General features: G+C 45.7%; 1 protein-coding gene across 3 annotated transcripts in view; it reads right to left on the reverse strand.

Annotated features, from left to right (window-relative positions):
* ARHGEF2 (Rho/Rac guanine nucleotide exchange factor 2) overlaps positions 1 to 24,462 on the reverse strand; it is a 163,877-nt gene that overhangs the window by 111,658 nt on the left and 27,757 nt on the right. Inside the window, exons 1-7 of one of the 3 annotated variants that reach the window (XM_069728795.1) lie at positions 10,697 to 10,767; positions 5,303 to 5,413; positions 4,926 to 5,199; positions 4,313 to 4,460; positions 3,761 to 3,848; positions 3,014 to 3,053; positions 1,442 to 1,571 (exon numbers count right to left, since the gene is read on the reverse strand). In XM_069728795.1, coding sequence (XP_069584896.1) covers positions 1,442 to 1,571; positions 3,014 to 3,053; positions 3,761 to 3,848; positions 4,313 to 4,460; positions 4,926 to 5,182 — 663 coding nt within the window. In that variant the 5' untranslated portion in view covers positions 5,183 to 5,199; positions 5,303 to 5,413; positions 10,697 to 10,767. Of the gene's footprint in view, positions 1 to 1,441; positions 1,572 to 3,013; positions 3,054 to 3,760; positions 3,849 to 4,312; positions 4,461 to 4,672; positions 4,765 to 4,925; positions 5,200 to 5,302; positions 5,414 to 10,696; positions 10,768 to 24,462 lie in introns of those variants that run through there. The other 2 variants (XM_069728796.1, XM_069728797.1) reach the window with 2 other exon arrangements.

Here is a 24,462-nt window from a genome sequence, read left to right on the forward strand (position 1 = left end):
ATATCCTGCAGATTATTGCACCACTGACCTCTCTGCAGAACATCACTCCTCCACCTCCTGACAGATACATAGTGATATATCCTGCAGATTATTGCACCACTGACCTCTCTGCAGAACATCGCTCCTCCACCTCCTGACAGATACATAGTGATATATCCTGCAGATTATTGCACCACTGACCTCTCTGCAGAACATCGCTCCTCCACCTCCTGACAGATACATAGTGATATATCCTACAGATTATTACACCACTGACCTCTCTGCAGAACATCGCTCCTCCACCTCCTGACAGATACATAGTGATATATCCTGCAGATTATTGCACCACTGACCTCTCTGCAGAACATCGCTCCTCCACCTCCTGACAGATACATAGTGATATATCCTGCAGATTATTACACCACTGACCTCTCTGCAGAACATCGCTCCTCCACCTCCTGACAGATACATAGTGATATATCCTGCAGATTATTGCACCACTGACCTCTCTGCAGAACATCGCTCCTCCACCTCCTGACAGATACATAGTGATATATCCTGCAGATTATTACACCACTGACCTCTCTGCAGAACATCGCTCCTCCACCTCCTGACAGATACATAGTGATATATCCTGCAGATTATTACACCACTGACCTCTCTGCAGAACATCGCTCCTCCACCTCCTGACAGATACATAGTGATGTATCCTGCAGATTATTACACCACTGACCTATTAATATATATCTCCTTACATGTTCTTACAGTCCCCGTAGAATAACATTTGTAGACCCCGGGCCGTGGTAGTTGTGGGGCGCGCAGTGAGTCATGAGTCTTGCTCTGGCCTCAGCCTCACTTCTGCTCTGGCAGGAAATGCCACATCTATGCGTAGTGGCTGATGCAACTCTCCCTCAATACCTCTGAATGGAAAAAAAAAAAAAAAAAGAGGGAGCCACCACAAGCAGGCCGGACCACCACACTGCGACCTCCTGTGTGTACACCCTGCAGACTGGGCCTCCCCCAATGTATGCAACATTAAAGGGGAACACTGCAATAATGACAGTGTGGCGACACTTCGAGCAGTGGAGTAATTGTCCTGTACCTTCAAGTGTCTCCGGTTCTTGGCGAATGAGGACCCTATAAGACCAGTTTTAATATCTACCATCGAAACCTTCAAAAAGAACCTGAAGACCTACCTCTTCCGACAAGCCTACAACCTGCAGTAACCACCGATCGACCAAACCGCTGCATGACCAGCTCTATCCTCACCTACTGTATCCTCACCCATCCCTTGTAGATTGTGAGCCCTCGCGGGCAGGGTCCTCACTCCTCCTGTACCAGTTATGACTTGTATTGTTTAAGATTATTGTACTTGTTTTTATTATGTATACCCCTCCTCACATGTAAAGCGCCATGGAATAAATGGCGCTATAATAAACAATAATAATATGGCTTTTCCTACCTTGCTTTTCCCTCCTGAAATCTTCCTGATGAAACTAAGGGTCCGCTCAAATCGCGATTCCTCCTTGTTACTGTTCTCCTTCTCATCAGTGTCCAAGTTGTCAAACTCCCCGCAGCTGACAGCACTCAGTCTGTAAACACAAGAACGGTCACCATTGTTATATGGAAAGGAATCACCCCAACATGGTTGACACTACAGAAGATACATTTGGAAAGTTCAGGCACATGGTCAGACATCTGAGCCAAGTACTAATGAAGACACAGATTGTGTCGGACATGTAACATATTCAGTATTATAGTCGTTCTATATTAGTTCTTGTATCCAAGAATCCAATGGATCACTTATCTAGATGTGGGAGACACATTTCAGTGTGCGGCATCGTCATAATTGGGTGAGATCGTTCCAATTTTTATGTGTCTCCTTTCATTTCCAACATGGTACTGGTGATCATCAGTGGTACTGATTTATCACCTTATAGATGTTGTTTTTCCTTTTCGGACAGTAGCGTTTATTTTTGTGGCTATACGTATTTAGTTCTCTTGCTTAACCGAAACGGTTGTCTTTTTCTTGAAACCATGAGGGTTGTGCAGTGATTACTTGCCTCCGGACTTATCAGAATACTCTCCGATTAATTGTTGATTAATGTACATGTTTGTCTTTGAGTGTTGTGTCGTTCTATTTTTAAGCGGTTTAAAATAAATGTTATGTTTTAGGTTTCCCTTTTGCTATTCTAAATAATATTTTGGGCACCCATTTTTTTCTTTTCTTTCTTTTTTTTTTTTTATTTGAGTGGTTATCAACCCTTTGCGAGATTATTAGTTATATTCTTGTACATAGGGGGCAGTATTATAGTATTTATATTCTTGTACATAGGGGGCAGTATTATAGTAGTTATATTCTTGTACATAGGGGCAGTATTATAGTAGTTATTCTTGCACATAGAAGCAGTATTATAGTATTTATATTCTTATACATAGGGGGCAGTATTATAGTAGTTATATTTTTGTACATAGGGGGCAGTATTATAGTAGTTATATTCTTGTACATAGGGGCAGTATTATAGTAGTTATATTCTTGCACATAGAAGCAGTATTATAGTAGTTATATTCTTATACATAGGGGGCAGTATTATAGTAGTTATATTCTTGTACATAGGGACAGTATTATAGTAGTTATATTCTTGTACATAGGGGCAGTATTATAGTAGTTATATTCTTGTACATAGGGGCAGTATTATAGTAGTTATATTCTTGTACATAGGAGCAGTACTATAGTAGTTATATTCTTGTACATAGGAGCAGTATTATAGTAGTTATATTTTTGTACATAGGAGCAGTATTATAGTAGTTATATTCTAGTACATAGGGGCAGTATTATAGTAGCTATAGTGTAGTAGTTGTATATTACTTCATGTTTGTGCAGGGGTCATCCATAGTATTTGGCCATGTACTGTATGTTACAATGAACGATGAATGAACCCTAATTTTAAATAGAAAGGCCATTTTCACTTTTCTACGAAGGTGATACTCCCAGATCTGATACAGGTGTGTAAGAGGATTGCTTTTCACTTACCCATTTCCCAAGTGATTTCCGTGTGAATACAGGACCACATCTGTGAAGAGACCAAATCCCAGATTTTAGGCACTTACTCATCTGAAATCGGAACTTTAAAGGGTAAATCTGAGACATTTCACACCTGAGACCAAAGCTAAACATCACTAATATCCAAGGATTATCCAGAGATAAAAAAAACATCCACTGGAGATGTGCACATATGTACTGCCATACAGCCTTCGTATCTAATCCAATCGTGTGCTACTGTCTGCTGAGTTGGTGTATCTAAGCCTATGATGGGATACACTATTATAGCGCCACTATCATGTGAGGTTACTGTACTTCATTATTATCTCAGGGGCAAAGACTATGAACCATTTGTGGGATCGTCTCCCCCCCTAGTGGACTCTGTGAGAATTACACCTAGGGCTGCACACTGCTTCTGCCAAACAAATCCAGACAAAAGTGGGTGATTATCGGGGTCCACAGTGCATGCAGTTCATTGTGGGTAATATTGGGGGCACTCCCTAGGTGGCGCTGGACAATGACTGTAAATGGCAACGAGGAAAAATCCTGGTACTTTCCATGGCAGCTAACAGTACTATTTATAGAAGGGTGTAATTATGTGTTTCTGGATGTGAGAGAAAAGCGAAACGCTGAGGGGGTGCGGGATATTAATACATGGGGGACCCTGCCGGTCATCTCACCATATCATGTGACATCCCACCCACCAGACCTACGGTACCCTCCTCGTGTCCTGCTCACCGTCGATTCCCGTCATGGACACGGACTTGGACAAGGGGCTGTAGCGGTAGACATGCGCCAGGTATTCCTGGAGCCTCTTGGCGTGTTCCTGTAGGATCAGGGAAAGGGAACATTAGCGGACAGTAGACCCTCTAACAGTGAGAGGCATATTATCAGCCCTCCAGCAGTGTCACAACGTGGGTCTTATGAGACAGGGATTTCTTGGGGCACTTGGTCTTATTAATGGAATACCATGGGATTGGTAACGCCTCAATGGGGCAACCACTGTTATTAGTACCCAGGACCTTTAGCTTGTCTCGTAATGAAATCACATTCAGAGCAGAAATCACAATTCTGCTAGTCACTTGTGGCGATTCCTCTATCATCTCCATAACAGAGCCGCGGGCATAAAGATGTCAAAATGCAAATCAATGGGCTCAATGGAGAAGCAGAACAAGCTGGAAAATGCTGGGAGATTTCAGCTCTGAAGCCCTCAGGATTGTGAATGCAGCTCTGGATTGTATCTGATTAAAGTCAGAATGTGATTGGCTATTGCGGATCACTCATTTTTACCTCTTGTGTCACCTCCGCGTCTTCGCCTCGAATCGACAGCAGAGACTCCAGCTCATCGGTACTGCGAATGATAGGGGTCCGGCGGGGGTCTCGGTTGTAGTCCAAGTTCTCCTCCATCTCCTCAGGGTCTAGGCCATTAAAACTGAGGCTGTAATTAGATAACAGTGATGATGAGGTGTGGGAGGATGATGGGAAAGTAGTGATGTTGAGTGGAGCGTAGAGCCTCAGTCATAGGAAGGAAATACAAGACAACTTATTTCTTCTCATCTCAGACTAAACCACCAGCTTCCTCCTATCAAGAAGTGAAAGAGGGTCTGCGGCCCCTATACTGATGGCCTGGGGACCCTCCGCCCCACGTACCACTCGGAGGACTGGCTGCAGGCCTGTGCAGCGATCAGCGACCTGGCCCAGCGGGTGAAGTGACGGCTATCTTCCATCTTGCCCGTTTCCTCCAGAAGTCGTGTTTGCAGAAGTGCGAGCAGACGGAAGATACGGGTGACTTTCTCAGGGTCACGGCCCCTAGTGTCAGGAGAGGAGTACTACTCTGTGCCGCCTGTACTTTATAGGTCATTACAGGGTTGTCGCCCCCAGGGAAGTGGCCGGAGCCGGGTACCTGTCATATTGTGCCTCCTCCTCCTGCAGCCGCTTCCCCGGCTCCCAGCTGTGTCTTCGGAAGGAGTCCCGGACATGGGCCGAGCACCTCATGGGGCTGTATCGTCTCATTGGGACCCCCAGGAACCGGTCCTGCTCCTCCTGGAGTTCCTGCAGTTCCAGGTCGCTTGGGACACGAGGCTCCAGAGCAGACATGCAGCGCTGCTTGTGGCCCCGCACCATGCAGGGCCCAGCACCAAACACCTCAGGGTCATTCATCCTGCACACGCCAGAGGCTGGGAGGAAAATAGCAGGAATTACACTGGGTAACATCAGCCACACCCCTTCTGCGTGATGTCATCAGCGGGGGCGGGGCTGTGACTACTTATACACACACACCTCTGGTTACTGAAGATGGTCACAGACTGCATTCTGCAGGAGGTCGACGTATAATGTCCATAGAAGGGGCCGCGTCTCGTCTGCACCACCGGGACATCTGCACGGCTTCACCTGAAAAGAAGAAGATGTTAATAGAGGAAAATTCAGAAAAAAAAAAAAAACATTATACTGACCGGCAGCCAATCATACCAGCTCATAAGCTCATCGGGCAGCACGGTGGCGCAGTGGTTAGCACTGCAGCCTTGCAGCGCTGTAGTCCTGAGTTCAAACCCCACCAAGGACAACATCTGCAAATAGTTTGTATGTTCTCCCTGTGTTTGCGTGGGTTTCCTCCGGGTTCTCCGGTTTCCTCCCACATTCCAAAGACATACTGATAGGGATTTTAGATTGTGAGCCCCATCAGGGACAGTGATGATAATGTGTGCAAAACTGTAAAGCGCTGCGGAATATGTTAGCGCTATATAAAAATAAAGATTATTTATTTATAAGAGGGGAGGAGCTCGCGGCTGCACAACAGTCCAGAGGGGAGGAGCTTATCACTGCATTACAGAACAGCCCAGCGTAGGCTATGCAGCCTGTATTATCACACCACTATAAAAAGTCTCTTAACAGTGCCCCCCATATGCCATTTGCACAGGAGCAGAAGCCCCTTTATTTATTTTCCTGGCAACCAGGGAAGCAGTGATTATTTGTTAGCATCCCTAAATGTCATGGTCCAACAAATGCAGCAAGTACATTATAAGTATCTGTACTGTGAAATGCTGGGGACGTTATACAGCTCAGATACCAGATTACAGAAGAAGAGGTCCAGATCATCTCCTTAGGAAACCGCTACATCAGGACATTGCCTGATCATTACTTGCAGTGGCCACCGGGGGGCAGGCTGTACCAGTGTGTACTTGGCTCATCATTGGTCTGGTGGAGCAGTTACCCATTTATCAGACATCAGGATACAATAAAAAAAAATCACACGTACCGCTATTGTCTCCCGTCATCTAAGGGATACCACAGTGAGAACTGCAACCAATAAAGCCAAAGAAATCGGAGACATCACCGCTTCCCATAACAATCCATTGTCCCACATGATGGATGAAACCATGACACAGTGTCAGATCCGACAGCCAGGCACTTATGACACGATTTGTCAGGTTCACTGTGGGGTCCATCATATTGATGGATAAAAATGTTACATACAGTGCAATTGTGATTATCAAAAACAGCCCACATAACACTGCCATATAGTGCCAAGATTATACTACTGCATACAGGCCACATAATACTGTCTTATAGTCCCAAAAATATACTATATACAGGCCATATAATACTACGATATATTGTAAAGATTATACTACTGTATATAAAGTTCATATAATACTGCTCTATAGTGCCAAGATTATACTACTGTACACAGGCCACATAATACTGTGTTATAGTCCCAAAACCATACTAAATACAGGCCATATAATACTACGATATATTGTAAAGATTATACTACTGTATATAAAGTTCATATAATACTGCTCTATAGTGCTGAGATTATACTATACTACAGGCCACATAATACTGCCATAAAGTGTCACAATAATACTACTGTATACAGGTCACATAACACTGCCTTAGGCTACTTTCACACTAGCGTCGGGCTCAGCCCGTCGCAGTGCGTCGGGCCGAGGTTACCGACGCTAGCAGTGAATGCGCCACATAACGGGGGCAGCAGATGCATTTTTCCTGCGCATCCGCTGCCCCATTGAGAGGTGCGGGGAGGTGGGGGCAGAGTTCCGTTTTTTGCTCCCGGCGGTCCGCCACAACACGGCGCAACCGTCGCACGACGTGTGTCAATGCATCGCAATGCGTCGCTAATGTTAATCTATGGGGCAAAAACGCATCCTGCAAACAACTTTGCAGGATGCATTTTTTCCCATAAACGACGCATTGCGACGTATTGCAAAAAACGCTAGTGTGAAAGTAGCCTTATAGTGCTAAGATTATAGTATACAGAGCATAAAACTGCCACATGGTTCCAAGATTATACTACTTTATATAGCGCACATAATTCTGCCCTATAGTGTCACGATTATACTATCACAGTACATGCAGCCCACATAATACCGCCATATAATGCCAAGATTATACTACTCTGTCCCGCCCAAAGAATACTGCTAATGAATAGGGCTGGCTGCAGTTCCCTGTACATCTGGGTAACATCATAAAGTGATGGCTTATTAAGTGTGGAGATGGGAAGGGCCCTCATAATACCGCCATATAGTTCTAACAAAACTATGGTCTCACAAGTCTAATCCCCACAGTATTCAGGGATGGCTGGTCTTTATAGGTTGCGGTCAGTGAGTCAGGGGTCTCCCTTTGTTCAGCAATGATATATAGGCTGGGCTTAGGCCCTCTATTCTCTGCTCGCACCAGTAAGCCATAATTAAAGCTGTGGGATACTGAGGTGGGAGGGGGCGGTGTAATTACTGCAAGTCCTGAGACCGACCCCCCTAATAGTGACCCTGTGTAACACAACCCTCAGTGACATTATCCTGTGTGGCCACCAGAGCAGAACAGCAGGAATAATGCCCAAGAGACTAATCACCCTGAGGGCCCACCGGGTAATTAACCCCCAGGATCTCAGTGAAAGATTAACAGGTGGGAGATACAGGTGGACCTCAGAGTACACAGGACTCCTATACAGAGTGTAGGGGATATCCATACAACTATCTCAATTAAAAGGGATTTTATCAGCCTGGACATGCCATACAATCTGTGGGTACCAAGGGATAGAGCAGGATGAGCTGAGCAGATTTATATATGGGTTCATGGGAAAAGATTTTATATAACAAGCATTTTATTAATATAAATAATTCTGTTCCTAGAAGTCCAGTGGGCTGGTAATGGGCGTCAACCTTCAGTTAGGCCCGCCCACTGGACTCCTAAGCACAGACTTATTTCAGTGTATAAGACAAGTTATAATGAACCTTTTCCCACAAACCTATAGATCAGTCTTTTCGGCTTCTCCTGCTCTAGAACATGGTGCTGACAAATTGGAGATTTGACATCCTCCGAACTAGTCACGTGGTTAGCTGTGATGCTCCCCTATAGTGAAGAACCAACCCCGCTGTCATCACTACTCCTCTGATTTGCCATTATTGATCACTGAGTGAGACACTGCCGGACAATCATTATGAAAGAATACAAGGCTGGAAATGTATACTACCACTCCCAGCATGCCCAGCAGTTCACAGGTTGCAGACCAGTGGTCTGTAATAATAGCCCACCATAAAACCAGTGGTCTGTATCCCTCCCCCCATGGTGTGTAATATAACGTCTGGGAGCCAACACAATCTGATGATGCTTTCATCATTTCCCTGAAAGACAGAAAGTCCCATAAATGAGCACTTCCCCTTTAAATGTTAACTGAATCAGTCTGGAGTCTAATTACTCACAAAGGATTATCTGGCCTGGATACATTGTAACAAACCCTCAGCCATAAGAACTTATAGGCCTTGGCAAGCGTATAACATCTGGAAGTTTACGCATGTTTTCATTCACTGGCAGCAAGCAGAGATCTTTAAAAAAGATATATATATATTTTGTTAAAAAGTTACAGACACATCTGTAGCAGAACATCACCAGAGGACACCTCGTTTCACCTGGCCCAAATTGGCAGGACAGGAGACCAATGAGGAGCCAAGGTTAAAAAATGAAAGCTACAGACGCCTGGTGCAGCTTTACCTGTCCGTCCGCCGTGCTCTCTGCCGCCAATAACGCGTGTGACCTGTCCTCATGATGAGAGCCGCCAGAACGTGAGAACAAAACACACTAATCCTCGTCTGTCCCTCCCATGTCTCCTCACTACAGGCGTGCCACCAGTAACGCCACCTCTGCCCGCTCCACACACCGGCCCTGGCCCCAACTACAACACTGGCCCTCCAGGAATCAAATACAAGAATTACACAGGATCCCCACAGTATCCACAGACATAAAGCTGCACTATACACTGGTGCCCACCATCACCAAGCAGGGTTATGGGCACAACATTGCTACAGTATGATACAGGGCAATAAATTAATGCATCTAGGTTAATAGTCGTGCCCAATGAGCACTGCGGCTTTAAGTCTCCTCATCTCGACATGCTTAACATGTCACTCTCCGCAAGGAGAAACAATACTTCTTGGATCACAATACCATAACAAAATAGTACCACCATATATCACCAACATAATACTACCATACAATGTGAATAGTACAACCATACGGTGCCCAAATAACGCCACCCTACAATGTAAATAGTACAACCATACAGTGCCCAAATAATACCACAATACAATGTAAATAGTACAACCATACGGTGCCCAAATAATACCACAATACAATGTAAATAGTACAACCATACGGTGCCCAAATAACACCACACTACAATGTAAATGGCACAACCATACGGTGCCCAAATAACACCACACTACAATGTAAATGGCACAACCATACTGTGCCCAAATAACACCACCCTACAATGTAAGTAGTACAACCATAGAGTGCCCATATAATACCACACTACAATGTAAATAGTACAACCATACAGTGCCCAAATAATACCACACTACAATGTAAATAGTACAACCATACGGTGCCCAAATAATACAATTCTGTGAATAGTACAACTATACGGTGCCCAAGTAATACCGCCCTACAATGTAAATAGTACAACCATACAAGGCCTCAAAAAGTCCGTTGTAAGATGTATATAGTACCACCATACCACTGTCCAGCCAACAATGTCCAGCTGACAGTTATGAAACAGTACCAGCCAACATTGTGAACAGTATCACCGCACAGTGCCCTAAATAATAGCGCCGTACAATGACTACACTATACCATGGCCAAATGACGCTGTCATACAATTAACAAATAATGGCGCTCTGTCCACGGTCTGACACTGCAGCAGGGTCTTTCTGTCCACTCCTGGGGTTGTTTCTGGGGTACAGGCTGAGGGGCCCTCAGTGCTCCTATTTTCGGGCCTGGATGGTGCACATATCCTGGCAGGCGGCTGCAGCGGTCTACAGTTCCCCCTGCACACTACATTCACACGTAGCGGTTATCGATTTGTGGCTGAATTGCACAAATTGCAGCAGTTTCACAGTTTTTATAAATTTCATCTAAACTTTCCATAAAAACGCAGCGATTAGCGCACAGGTCTGTCCTCAGCCGAAGAAGTGCGCCACAACCGCTACACGCCAATATACCGCTATCAGCGCCTGCCAGGATAGTGCCACTGTATATGTGACCATGAGGGACCCCGCAGATCAATGTTACACCCCCCAACCTGCAGATAACCACCTGCACTCACCACTGGTACCAGGTATTGCTGGGACCTGCAGTTCCCCTGTATTATGTGCCTACCCTATGAGCAGCACCGCCACATCAGGCTCCATTTCTCCAGCGTCTCCCCATACAGGGCAGGTAGCTGCTACTTCCTGGTCACCTGGGTATTGTTACCTGCAGGCCCCGCCCCCAATAGCAACAAGACACCTGGCTGCACCGAGAGAGCTCCGCCCCCTACAGTTATACATCCTGACACCTGGTGTAATCAGCCCTGCTGTACCAGATCACCGAAGATAACACTCCCCAGCCCTGTATCTAATTCTGTGTGATACTGTCTGCTGAGCCGTGTATCCAATCCTATCCTGTGTAATACTGACTGCTGAGCTGTGTATCTAATCCTATCCTGTGTGATACTGAGTGCTGAGCCGTGTATCTAATCCTATCCTGTGTGATACTGTCTGCTAAGCCGTGTATCTAATCCTATCCTGTGTGATACTGTCTGCTGAGCTGTGTATCTAATCCTATCCTGTGTGATACTGAGTGCTGAGCCGTGTATCTAATCCTATCCTGTGTGATACTGTCTGCTAAGCCGTGTATCTAATCCTATCCTGTGTGATATTGACTGCTGAGCCGTGTATCTAATCCTATCCTGTGTGATATTGACTGCTGAGCCGTGTATCTAATCCTATCCTGTGTGATACTGTCTGCTAAGCCGTGTATCTAATCCTATCCTGTGTGATACTGTCTGCTGAGCTGTGTATCTAATCCTATCCTGTGTGATACTGAGTGCTGAGCTGTGTATCTAATCCTATCCTGTGTGATACTGTCTGCTAAGCCGTGTATCTAATCCTATCCTGTGTGATATTGACTGCTGAGCCGTGTATCTAATCCTATCCTGTGTGATATTGACTGCTGAGCCGTGTATCTAATCCTATCCTGTGTGATACTGTCTGCTGAGCCGTGTATCTAATCCTATCCTGTGTGATACTGTCTGCTGAGCTGTGTATCTAATCCTATCCTGTGTGATACTGTCTGCTGAGCTGTGTATCTAATCCTATCCTGTGTGATACTGTCTGCTGAGCCGTGTATCTAATCCTATCCTGTGTAATACTGACTGCTGAGCCGTGTATCTAATCCTATCCTGTGTGATACTGAGTGCTGAGCTGTGTATCTAATCCTATCCTGTGTGATACTGTCTGCTAAGCCGTGTATCTAATCCTATCCTGTGTGATATTGACTGCTGAGCTGTGTATCTAATCCTATCCTGTGTGATACTGTCTGCTGAGCCGTGTATCTAATCCTATCCTGTGTGATACCGACTGCTGAGCCGTGTATCTAATCCTATCCTGTGTGATACTGTCTGCTGAGCTGTGTATCTAATCCTATCCTGTGTGATACTGTCTGCTGAGCTGTGTATCTAATCCTATCCTGTGTAATACTGACTGCTGAGCCGTGTATCTAATCCTATCCTGTGTGATACTGAGTGCTGAGCTGTGTATCTAATCCTATCCTGTGTGATACTGTCTGCTAAGCCGTGTATCTAATCCTATCCTGTGTGATATTGACTGCTGAGCCGTGTATCTAATCCTATCCTGTGTGATATTGACTGCTGAGCCGTGTATCTAATCCTATCCTGTGTGATACTGTCTGCTGAGCCGTGTATCTAATCCTATCCTGTGTGATACTGTCTGCTGAGCCGTGTATCTAATCCTATCCTGTGTGATACTGTCTGCTGAGCTGTGTATCTAATCCTATCCTGTGTGATACTGTCTGCTGAGCTGTGTATCTAATCCTATCCTGTGTGATACTGTCTGCTGAGCTGTGTATCTAATCCTATCCTGAGTGATACTGTCTGCTAAGCTGTGTATCTAATCCTATCCTGTGTGATACTGTCTGCTGAGCAGTGTATCTAATCCTATCCTGTGTGATACTGTCTGCTGAGCCGTGTATCTAATCCTATCCTGTGTGATACTGTCTGCTGAGCTGTGTATCTAATCCTATCCTGTGTGATATTGACTGCTGAGCCGTGTATCTAATCCTATCCTGTGTGATACAGTCTGCTGAGCTGTGTATCTAATCTTATCCTGTGTGATACCGACTGCTGAGCTGTGTATCTAATCCTATCCTGTGTGATATTGACTGCTGAGCCGTGTATCTAATCCTATCCTGTGTGATACAGTCTGCTGAGCTGTGTATCTAATCCTATCCTGAGTGATACTGTCTGCTGAGCTGTGTATCTAATCCTATCCTGTGTGATACTGTCTGCTGAGCAGTGTATCTAATCCTATCCTGTGTGATACTGTCTGCTGAGCCGTGTATCTAATCCTATCCTGTGTGATACTGTCTGCTGAGCTGTGTATCTAATCCTATCCTGTGTGAAGCTGTCTGCTGAGCGGTGTATCTAATCCTATCCTGTATGATACTGACTGCTGAGCTATGTATCTAATCCTATCCTGTGTGATACTGTCTGCTGAGCTGTGTATCTAATCCTCTCCTGTGTGATACTGTCTGCTGAGCCGTGTATCTAATCCTATCCTGTGTGATACTGACTGCTGAGCTGTGTATCTAATCCTATCCTGTGTGATACTGTCTGCTGAGCTGTGTATCTAATCCTATCCTGTGTAATACTGTCTGCTGAGCTGTGTATCTAATCCTATCCTGTGTGATACTGACTGCTGAGCCGTGTATCTAATCCTATCCTGTGTGATACTGACTGCTGAGCTGTGTATCTAATCCTATCCTGTGTGATACTGTCTGCTGAGCTGTGTATCTAATCCTCTCCTGTGTGATACTGTCTGCTGAGCTGTGTATCTAATCCTCTCCTGTGTGATACTGACTGCTGAGCTGTGTATCTAATCCTATCCTGTGTGATACTGTCTGCTGAGCCGTGTATCTAATCCTATCCTGTGTGATACTGTCTGCTGAGCCGTGTATCTAATTCTATCCTGTGTGATACTATCTGCTGAGCCGTGTATCTAATCCTATCCTGTGTGATACTGACTGCTGAGCTGTGTATCTAATCCTATCCTGTGTGATACTGTCTGCTGAGCTGTGTATCTAATCCTATCCTGTGTAATACTGTCTGCTGAGCCGTGTATCTAATCCTATCCTGTGTGATACTGTCTGCTGAGCCGTGTATCTAATCCTATCCTGTGTGATACTGACTGCTGAGCCGTGTATCTAATCCTATCCTGTGTGATACTGACTGCTGAGCTGTGTATCTAATCCTATCCTGTGTGATACTGTCTGCTGAGCTGTGTATCTAATCCTCTCCTGTGTGATACTGTCTGCTGAGCTGTGTATCTAATCCTCTCCTGTGTGATACTGACTGCTGAGCTGTGTATCTAATCCTATCCTGTGTGATACTGTCTGCTGAGCCGTGTATCTAATCCTATCCTGTGTGATACTGTCTGCTGAGCCGTGTATCTAATTCTATCCTGTGTGATACTATCTGCTGAGCCGTGTATCTAATCCTATCCTGTGTGATACTGACTGCTGAGCTGTGTATCTAATCCTATCCTGTGTGATACTGTCTGCTGAGCTGTGTATCTAATCCTCTCCTGTGTGATACTGTCTGCTGAGCTGTGTATCTAATCCTATCCTGTGTGATACTGTCTGCTGAGCTGTGTATCTAATCCTCTCCTGTGTGATACTGACTGCTGAGCTGTGTATCTAATCCTATCCTGTGTGATACTGTCTGCTGAGCCGTGTATCTAATCCTATCCTGTGTGATACTGTCTGCTGAGCCGTGTATCTAATTCTATCCTGTGTGATACTGTCTGCTGAGCCGTGTATCTAATTCTATCATGTGCGATACTATCTGCTGAGCCGTGTATCTAATCCTATCCTGAGTGATACTGTCTGCTGAGCTGTGTATCTAATCCTCTCCTGTGTGATACTGAGTGCTGAGCTGTGTATCTAATCCTATCCTGTGTTATACTGACTGCTGAGCTGTGTATCTAATCCTCTCCTGTGTGTTACTGACTGCTGAGCTGTGTATCTAATCCTCTCCTGTGTGATACTGTCTGCTGAGCTGTGTATCCAATCCTATCCTGTGTGATACTGTCTGCTGTGCCGTGTATCTAATCCTATCCTGTGTGATACTGTCGGCTGAGCCGTGTATCTAATCCTCTCCTGTGTGTTACTGACTGCTGAGCTGTGTATCTAATCCTATCCTGTGTGATACTGTCTGCTGAGCAGTGTATCTAATCCTATCCTGTGTGATACTGTCTGCTGAGCAGTGTATCTAATCCTATCCTGTGTGATACTGTCTGCTGAGCTATGTATCTAATCCTATCCTGTGTGATACTGTTTGCTGAGCTGTGTATCTAATCCTATCCTGTGTGATACTGTCTGCTGAGCTGTGTATCTAATCCTATCCTGTGTGATGCTGTCTGCTGAGCCGTGTATCTAATCCTATCCTGTGTGATACTGTCTGCTGAGCCGTGTATCTAATTCTATCCTGTGTGATACTGTCTGCTGAGCCGTGTATCTAATCCTATCCTGTGTGATACTGTCTGATGAGCTGTGTATCTAATCCTATCCTGTGTGATACTGTCTGCTGAGCCGTGTATCTAATCCTATCCTGTGTGATGCTGTCTGCTGAGCCGTGTATCTAATCCTATCCTGTGTGATACTGTCTGCTGAGCCGTGTATCTAATTCTATCCTGTGTGATACTGTCTGCTGAGCCGTGTATCTAATTCTATCATGTGTGATACTATCTGCTGAGCCGTGTATCTAATCCTATCCTGTGTGATATTGTCTGCTGAGCTGTGTATCTAATCCTCTCCTGTGTGATACTGAGTGCTGAGCTGTGTATCTAATCCTATCCTGTGTGACACTGACTGCTGAGCTGTGTATCTAATCCTATCCTGTGTGATACTGTCTGCTGAGCTGTGTATCTAATCCTATCCTGTGTGATACTGACTGCTGAGCTGTGTATCTAATCCTATCCTGTGTGATACTGTCGGCTGAGCCGTGTATCTAATCCTCTCCTGTGTGTTACTGACTGCTGAGCTGTGTATCTAATCCTATCCTGTGTGAAGCTGTCTGCTGAGCGGTGTATCTAATCCTATCCTGTGTGATACTGACTGCTGAGCTATGTATCTAATCCTATCCTGTGTGATACTGTCTGCTGAGCTGTGTATCTAATCCTCTCCTGTGTGATACTGTCTGCTGAGCCGTGTATCTAATCCTATCCTGTGTGATACTGACTGCTGAGCTGTGTATCTAATCCTATCCTGTGTGATACTGTCTGCTGAGCTGTGTATCTAATCCTATCCTGTGTAATACTGTCTGCTGAGCCGTGTATCTAATCCTATCCTGTGTGATACTGTCTGCTGAGCTGTGTATCTAATCCTATCCTGTGTGATACTGACTGCTGAGCTGTGTATCTAATCCTCTCCTGTGTGATACTGAGTGCTGAGCTGTGTATCTAATCCTATCCTGTGTGACACTGTCTGCTGAGCTGTGTATCTAAGCCTATCCTGTGTGACACTGTCTGCTGAGCTGTGTATCTAATCCTATCCTGTGTGATACTGACTGCTGAGCTGTGTATCTAATCCTATCCTGTGTGATACTGTCTGCTGAGCTGTGTATCTAATCCTCTCCTGTGTGATACTGTCTGCTGAGCTGTGTATCTAATCCTATCCTGTGTAATACTGTCTGCTGAGCTGTGTATCTAATCCTATCCTGTGTGATACTGACTGCTGAGCCGTGTATCTAATCCTATCCTGTGTGATACTGACTGCTGAGCTGTGTATCTAATCCTATCCTGTGTGATACTGTCTGCTGAGCTGTGTATCTAATCCTATCCTGTGTGATACTGTCTGCTGAGCTGTGTATCTAATCCTCTCCTGTGTGATACTGTCTGCTGAGCCGTGTATCTAATCCTATCCTGTGTGATACTGTCTGCTGAGCCGTGTATCTAATCCTATCCTGTGTGATACTGTCTGCTGAGCTGTGTATCTAATCCTATCCTGTGTGATACTGTCTGCTGAGCCGTGTATCTAATCCTATCCTGTGTGATACTGTCTGCTGAGCCGTGTATCTAATTCTATCCTGTGTGATACTGTCTGCTGAGCCGTGTATCTAATTCTATCATGTGCGATACTATCTGCTGAGCCGTGTATCTAATCCTATCCTGAGTGATACTGTCTGCTGAGCTGTGTATCTAATCTTCTCCTGTGTGATACTGAGTGCTGAGCTGTGTATCTAATCCTATCCTGTGTTATACTGACTGCTGAGCTGTGTATCTAATCCTCTCCTGTGTGTTACTGACTGCTGAGCTGTGTATCTAATCCTCTCCTGTGTGTTACTGACTGCTGAGCTGTGTATCTTATCCTATCCTGTGTAATACCGTCTGCTGAGCTGTGTATCCAATCCTATCCTGTGTGATACTGTCTGCTGTGCCGTGTATCTAATCCTATCCTGTGTGATACTGTCGGCTGAGCCGTGTATCTAATCCTCTCCTGTGTGTTACTGACTGCTGAGCTGTGTATCTAATCCTATCCTGTGTGATACTGTCTGCTGAGCAGTGTATCTAATCCTATCCTGTGTGATACTGTCTGCTGAGCAGTGTATCTAATCCTATCCTGTGTGATACTGTCTGCTGAGCTGTGTATCTAATCCTATCCTGTGTGATGCTGTCTGCTGAGCCGTGTATCTAATCCTATCCTGTGTGATGCTGTCTGCTGAGCCGTGTATCTAATTCTATCCTGTGTGATACTGTCTGCTGAGCCGTGTATCTAATCCTATCCTGTGTGATACTGTCTGATGAGCTGTGTATCTAATCCTATCCTGTGTGATACTGTCTGCTGAGCCGTGTATCTAATTCTATCCTGTGTGATACTGTCTGCTGAGCCGTGTATCTAATTCTATCATGTGTGACACTATCTGCTGAGCCGTGTATCTAATCCTATCCTGTGTGATACTGTCTGCTGAGCTGTGTATCTAATCCTCTCCTGTGTGATACTGAGTGCTGAGCTGTGTATCTAATCCTATCCTGTGTTATACTGACTGCTGAGCTGTGTATCTAATCCTCTCCTGTGTGTTACTGACTGCTGAGCTGTGTATCTAATCCTCTCCTGTGTGTTACTGACTGCTGAGCTGTGTATCTAATCCTCTCCTGTGTGATACTGAGTGCTGAGCTGTGTATCTAATCCTATCCTGTGTTATACTGACTGCTGAGCTGTGTATCTAATCCTCTCCTGTGTGTTACTGACTGCTGAGCTGTGTATCTAACCCTATCCTGTGTGATACTGTCTGCTGAGCTGTGTATCTAATCCTCTCCTGTGTGATACTAACTACTGAGCCGTGTATCTAATCCTATCCTGTGTAATACCGTCTGCTGAGCTGTGTATCCAATCCTATCCTGTGTGATACTGTCTGCTGAGCCGTGTATCTAATCCTCTCCTGTGTGATACTGTCTGCTGAGCCGTGTATCTAATCCTATCCTGTGTGATACTGTCTGCTGAGCTGTGTATCTAATCCTATCCTGTGTAAGGGTATGTGCACACGTCAGGATTTTTTCTTGACAAAATCCTGAGATTTCTGCCAGAAATCCGCGTTTTTTTTGCGGATTTTTTTTTTTTTCCGGAATGTCATTTTGGCTTAGAAATCCGCAAAAATTCTGGAAAAAGATAGAGCATGTCCGAATTTTTAGCGGTAAGCGTTTTTTTTTGCGGAACAAAAACGCTTACATCTGCACAAAAAATCCGGAATGCATTCTAAATGATAGGATGCATAATTTTAGCGTTTTTAATGCGGAATTATAGCGTTTTTATAGCGAAATTCCGCAAAAAAAAAACGCTAAAAATCCTGATGTGTGCACATACCCTAATACTGTCTGCTGAGCTGTGTATCTAATCCTCTCCTGTGTGATACTGTCTGCTGAGCCGTGCATCTAATCTTATCCTATCCTGTGTGATACTGTCTGCTGAGCTGTGTATCTAATCCTATCCTGTGTGATACTGTCTGCTGAGCTGTGTATCTAATCCTATCCTGTGTGATACTGTCTGCTGAGCTGTGTATCTAATCCTATCCTGTGTGATACAGTCTGCTGAGCCGTGTATCTAATTCTATCCTGTGTGATACTGTCTGCTGAGCTGTGTATCTAATCCTATCCTGTGTGATACTGTCTGCTGAGCTGTGTATCTAATCCTATCCTGTGTGATACTGTCTGCTGAGCTGTGTATCTAATCCTATCCTGTGTGATGCTGTCTGCTGAGCCGTGTATCTAATCCTATCCTGTGTGATACTGTCTGCTGAGCCGTGTATCTAATCCTATCCTGTGTGATACTGTCTGCTGAGCTGTGTATCTAATCCTATCCTGTGTGATACTGTCTGCTGAGCTGTGTATCTAATCCTATCCTGTGTGATACAGTCTGCTGAGCCGTGTATCTAATTCTATCCTGTGTGATACTGTCTGCTGAGCTGTGTATCTAATCCTATCCTGTGTGATACTGTCTGCTGAGCTGTGTATCTAATCCTATCCTGTGTGATACTGTCTGCTGAGCTGTGTATCTAATCCTATCCTGTGTGATACTGTCTGCTGAGCTGTGTATCTAATCCTATCCTGTGTGATGCTGTCTGCTGAGCCGTGTATCTAATCCTATCATGTGTGACACCGTCTGCTGAGCCGTGTATCTAATCCTATCCTGTGTGATACTGTCTGCTGAGCCGTGTATCTAATCCTATCCTGTGTGATACTGTCTGCTGAGCCGTGTATCTAATCCTATCCTGTGTGATACTGTCTGCTGAGCTGTGTATCTAATCCTATCCTGTGATACTGTCTGCTGAGCTGTGTATCTAATCCTATCCTGTGTGATAGTCTGCTGAGCTGTGTACCTAATCCTATCCTGTGTGATACTGTCTGCTGAGCTGTGTACCTAATCCTATCTTGTGTGATACTGTCTGCTGAGCCGTGTGTCTAATCCTATCTTGTGTGATACTGTCTGCTGAGCCATGTATCTAATCTTATCTTGTGTGATACTGTCTGATGAACTGTGTATCTAATCCTATCCTGTGTGATACTGTCTGCTGAGCCGTGTATCTAATCCTCTAATCTAAACCTACATAAAAAAGGCCAGTAAATTACATATCACTGGAATCAGGGTATCTGCCCCCATATCAGTGCAAAAACTTGCTGACAGATTCCATTTAATAGTCACTGAAGATTGTAGGCTACTGGGTGCAATGGGGGTGGGGGGGTGGGGGTTCTGGAAAGTGTGCCACCTTCTGGTCAGGGGAGAATCTGCAGCAGAATGACTATCTCAGCAAACAGGCGCTGTATTGTTACTGGGATACCATGCCCAGTGTGACCGACAATACAAACAGCATAACCAGGGGGGCAGGAGGAGCATACAGCTCAGCAGTCAGTATCACACAGGATAGGATTAGATACACGGCTCAGCGGCAGTATCACCCACCAAAGGATTAGATACACCGCTCAGCAGCAGTAATGCCCACCATAGGATTACATACCCCCATCACTCAACTTAGGCTGGGGTCACATTGCGTTTTGGTCAGAGCGCTAACGGACAGCGTTGCACGGCGAAATTAACGCCATGCAACGCGTCCGTTAGCGCTCCCATTGCCCGCAATGTACCAGCGCATTGCTAGCGCGTGTCATTTTCGGCACGCGCTAGCGACGCGCCGGTCTTTTGTAGCGCGCCTCGGACGCTGCTTGCAGCGTCCGCGGCGCGCCCGAGGTCCGTTCCCCGCTCTCGCAGATCGGGGATCTGCGAGAGCGGGGACGTTAACGCGACCCCGAAACGCGACCCTTTAAAAACATTGCGTTAGCGCAATCCGCTAGCGCTAGCGCTAAACGGATTGCACTAACGCAATGTGACCCTAGCCTTAGACAGCCCTGACCAAAATTCCTAAGGACCTACTTACAGCCAAGGCTAATGGACAATACTCTGTACTCCTTCTAGACCTGTCCTCTGCTTTCGACACAGTCGACCACTGCCTCCTACTACAGATCCTCTCCTCCTTTGGCATCAAAGACCTCGCCCAATCCTGGATCTCCTCATAGCTTTCCAACCGCACATTCAGCGTCTCCCACACTACCTCCTCATCCCACCCTCTTACTGTTGGAGTCCCCCAAGGCTCTGTTCGAGGACCCCTACTCTTTTCAATCTATACACTTAGCCTGGGACAACTCATAAAGTCCCATGGATTCCAGTACCACCTTTATGCTGATGATGCAGCGCCCCAGGGTCCTGCTCGTTGCAGTAATATCATTCTCCTCTAGGGGGGAGTGATGTTACGTTTGAAGGGAATAAAGGAGATCTCTTTACCAGGTATCACAAACATGCAACACACTTCACACTCCAGTCCATCAGGGGGAGCTATGCTCCTATTTGTTAGGGCACTCGTCACAATTAGGTAAAACTGGTGGTCTGGATAGGAAGTTAGTCATATGCTGGCTGGGCTTCACCCAGTTAAATGCTATCTGAGCTCCACTCAGGTAGTGGGTCCCTGACAGGAGTGGGATCCTGTCAGAGGCCTAGACAGAAGGACACGGAGCTGCGCCTGCCCCGCGTGCGGCAGCATCCTAAGAAAGAGACACTGAAGGAGAACTGTATTGTAGATAGTGACAAGAAGTCATACCAAAAAAAGAGGAAACCAGAAGGAGTTCTGCCCTGCACAGGCTGCCTCCTTCTGAGGCGCAGGATCCGGTAGCCGGAACACAGAGGGACCAACAGTCTCCATGCCTTGCTCCAGAGACCGGCAGGACAGCTAATTGCAAGTTACTGATCCGCCCTATACCCAAGAGGCACGGTGGCAACTTGTGGGGGCCGGGGCGTGCTAGAGTCCCTGTAAAAAGCCTCAGACCATCAGCCATACGGGTTTGTCCTATCCATCTTGGGGAGAGAGAGAAAGAGACATAACATCTAGAACATCTACAAAAGTTGTGAGGACCTTATGAGAAACTCAGCAGTAAGGTACTACAACATCCAAGCACTAGAGGAAGGCTACTGATTTCACCTAGTTAACCCCTTAATCCCATATGACGTACTATCCCGTCGAGGTGGGGTGGGCCTTAATTCCCACCGACGGGATAGTACGTCATAGGCAGGGGAGCGCGGCCGATCGCGGCCAGATGTCAGCTGACTATCGCAGCTGACATCCGGCACTATGTGCCAGGAGCGGTCACGGACTGCTCCCGGCACATTAACCCCCGGCACACCGCGATCAAACATGATCACGATGTGCCGGCGGTACAGGGAAGCATCGCGCAGGGAGGGGGCTCTGTTGTGAATTCTGTTGTAGGGCTCCCTCCTGTGGTCATGAATGGTACTTCGGCTGGTTCTGTCCATGGACTTCCTCTGGTGGGTGTTTCTGAGTTTCCTTCCACAGGTGACGAGGTTAATTCGTTAGCTGCTGCTCTATTTAACTCCACTTAGATCTTTGCTCCTGGCCACCTGTCAATGTTCCAGTATTGGTCTAGTTCTCTCCTGGATCGTTCTTGTGACCTGTCTTCCCATCAGAAGCTAAGTTCCAGCTTGTATTTCTTTGGTTTGCTATTTTTCGGTCCAGCTTGCTATTTAATTTGTTTTCTTGCTTGCTGGAAGCTCTGGGACGCAGAGGGAGCGCCTCCGCACCGTGAGTCGGTGCGGAGGGTCTTTTTGCGCCCTCTGCGTGGTCTTTTTGTAGGTTTTTGTGCTGACCGCAAAGTAACCTTTCATATCCTCGGTCTGTTCAGTAAGTCGGGCCTCACTTTGCTAAATCTATTTCATCTCTGTGTTTGTATTTTTATCTTTACTCACAGTCATTATATGTGGGGGGCTGCCTTTTCCTTTGGGGAATTTCTCTGAGGCAAGGTAGGCTTTATTTTTCTATCTTCAGGGCTAGCTAGTTTCTTAGGCTGTGCCGAGTTGCATAGGGAGCGTTAGGCGCAATCCACGGCTATTTCTAGTGTGTTTGATAGGTTTAGGGATTGCGGTCAGCAGAGTTCCCACGTCCCAGAGCTCGTCCTTATTATCAGTAACTATCAGGTCATTCCGTGTGCTCTTAACCACCAGGTCCATTATTGTCCTGACCACCAGGTCATAACAGTACAGGTGGCCCAAAGTACTAATGCATCTCAATAGAGGGATAAGAGAAGTTCTGAGACCATTTTTTTTTCTTTGCAGTGTGTTTTGTCTCTCTTGTCCCCTTTACCTCTGGGTGGTTCAGGACACTGGTGTAAACATGGACATTCAAGGTCTGTCCTCTTGGATGGATAATCTCACTACAAGGATACAAAACATTCAAGATTTTGTGGTTCAGAATCCGATGTCAGAGCCTAGGATTTCAATTCCTGAATTGTTTTTTGGTGATAGATCTAAGTTCTTGAATTTCAAAAATAATTGTAAATTGTTTCTTGCCTTGAAACCTCGCTCCTCAGGTGACCCTGTTCAACAAGTAAAGATCATTATTTCTTTGTTACGTGGTGACCCTCAAGACTGGGCATTATCCCTTGCGCCAGGAGATCCGGCATTGCGTGATGTTGATGCGTTTTTCCTGGCGCTTGGATTGCTTTATGGCGAACCTAATTCAGTGGATCAGGCAGAGAAAATCTTGCTGGCTCTGTGTCAGGGTCAGGATGAAGCGGAGATATATTGTCAGAAGTTTAGAAAGTGGTCTGTGCTCACTCAGTGGAATGAATGTGCCCTGGCAGCAATTTTCAGAAAGGGTCTCTCTGAAGCCCTTAAGGATGTCATGGTGGGGTTTCCCATGCCTGCTGGTCTGAATGAGTCTATGTCCTTGGCCATTCAGATCGATCGACGCTTGCGTGAGCGTAAAACTGTGCACCATTTGGCGGTACTATCTGAGCATGGGCCTGAGCCTATGCAATGTGATAGGACTTTGACCAGAGCTGAACGGCAAGAACACAGACGTCGGAATGGGCTATGTTTTTACTGTGGTGATTCCACTCATGCTATCTCCGATTGTCCTAAGCGCACTAAGCGGTTCGCTAGGTCTGCCACCATTGGTACGGTACAGTCTAAATTTCTATTGTCCGTTACTCTGATTTGCTCTTTGTCATCCTATTCTGTTATGGCATTTGTGGATTCAGGTGCTGCCCTGAATTTGATGGACTTGGAGTATGCTAGGCGCTGTGGTTTTTTCTTGGAGCCCTTGCAGTACCCTATTCCATTGAGAGGAATTGATGCTACGCCTTTGGCCAAGAATAAGCCTCAGTATTAGACCCAATTGACCATGTGCATGGCTCCTGCACATCAGGAGGATTTCCGCTTTCTGGTGTTGCATAATTTGCATGATGTGGTCGTTTTGGGGTTGCCATGGCTACAGGTTCATAATCCAGTATTGGACTGGAAATCTATGTCTGTGTCCAGCTGGGGTTGCCAGGGGGTACATGGTGATGTTCCATTTTTGTCTATTTCGTCTTCCACTCCTTCTGAAGTTCCAGAGTTTTTGTCGGATTATCGGGATGTATTTGATGAGCCCAAAGCCAGTGCCCTACCTCCTCATAGGGATTGCGATTGTGCAATTAATTTGATTCCTGGTAGTAAGTTTCCTAAGGGCCGATTGTTCAATTTATCTGTGCCAGAACACGCCGCTATGCGGAGTTATATAAAGGAATCCTTGGAGAAAGGCCATATTCGCCCGACGTCATCACCGTTAGGAGCAGGGTTCTTTTTTGTGGCCAAGAAGGATGGTTCTTTGAGACCTTGTATTGATTACCGTCTTCTTAATAAAATTACGGTCAAATTTCAGTATCCTTTGCCGTTGCTGTCTGATTTGTTTGCTCGTATTAAAGGGGCTAGTTGGTTCACCAAGATAGATCTTCGAGGGGCGTATAATCTTGTGAGTATTAAACAAGGCGATGAAT

Source organism: Ranitomeya imitator, chromosome 1 (genome assembly GCF_032444005.1).
Source record: "Ranitomeya imitator isolate aRanImi1 chromosome 1, aRanImi1.pri, whole genome shotgun sequence".
Classification (NCBI taxonomy): domain Eukaryota; kingdom Metazoa; phylum Chordata; class Amphibia; order Anura; family Dendrobatidae; genus Ranitomeya; species Ranitomeya imitator.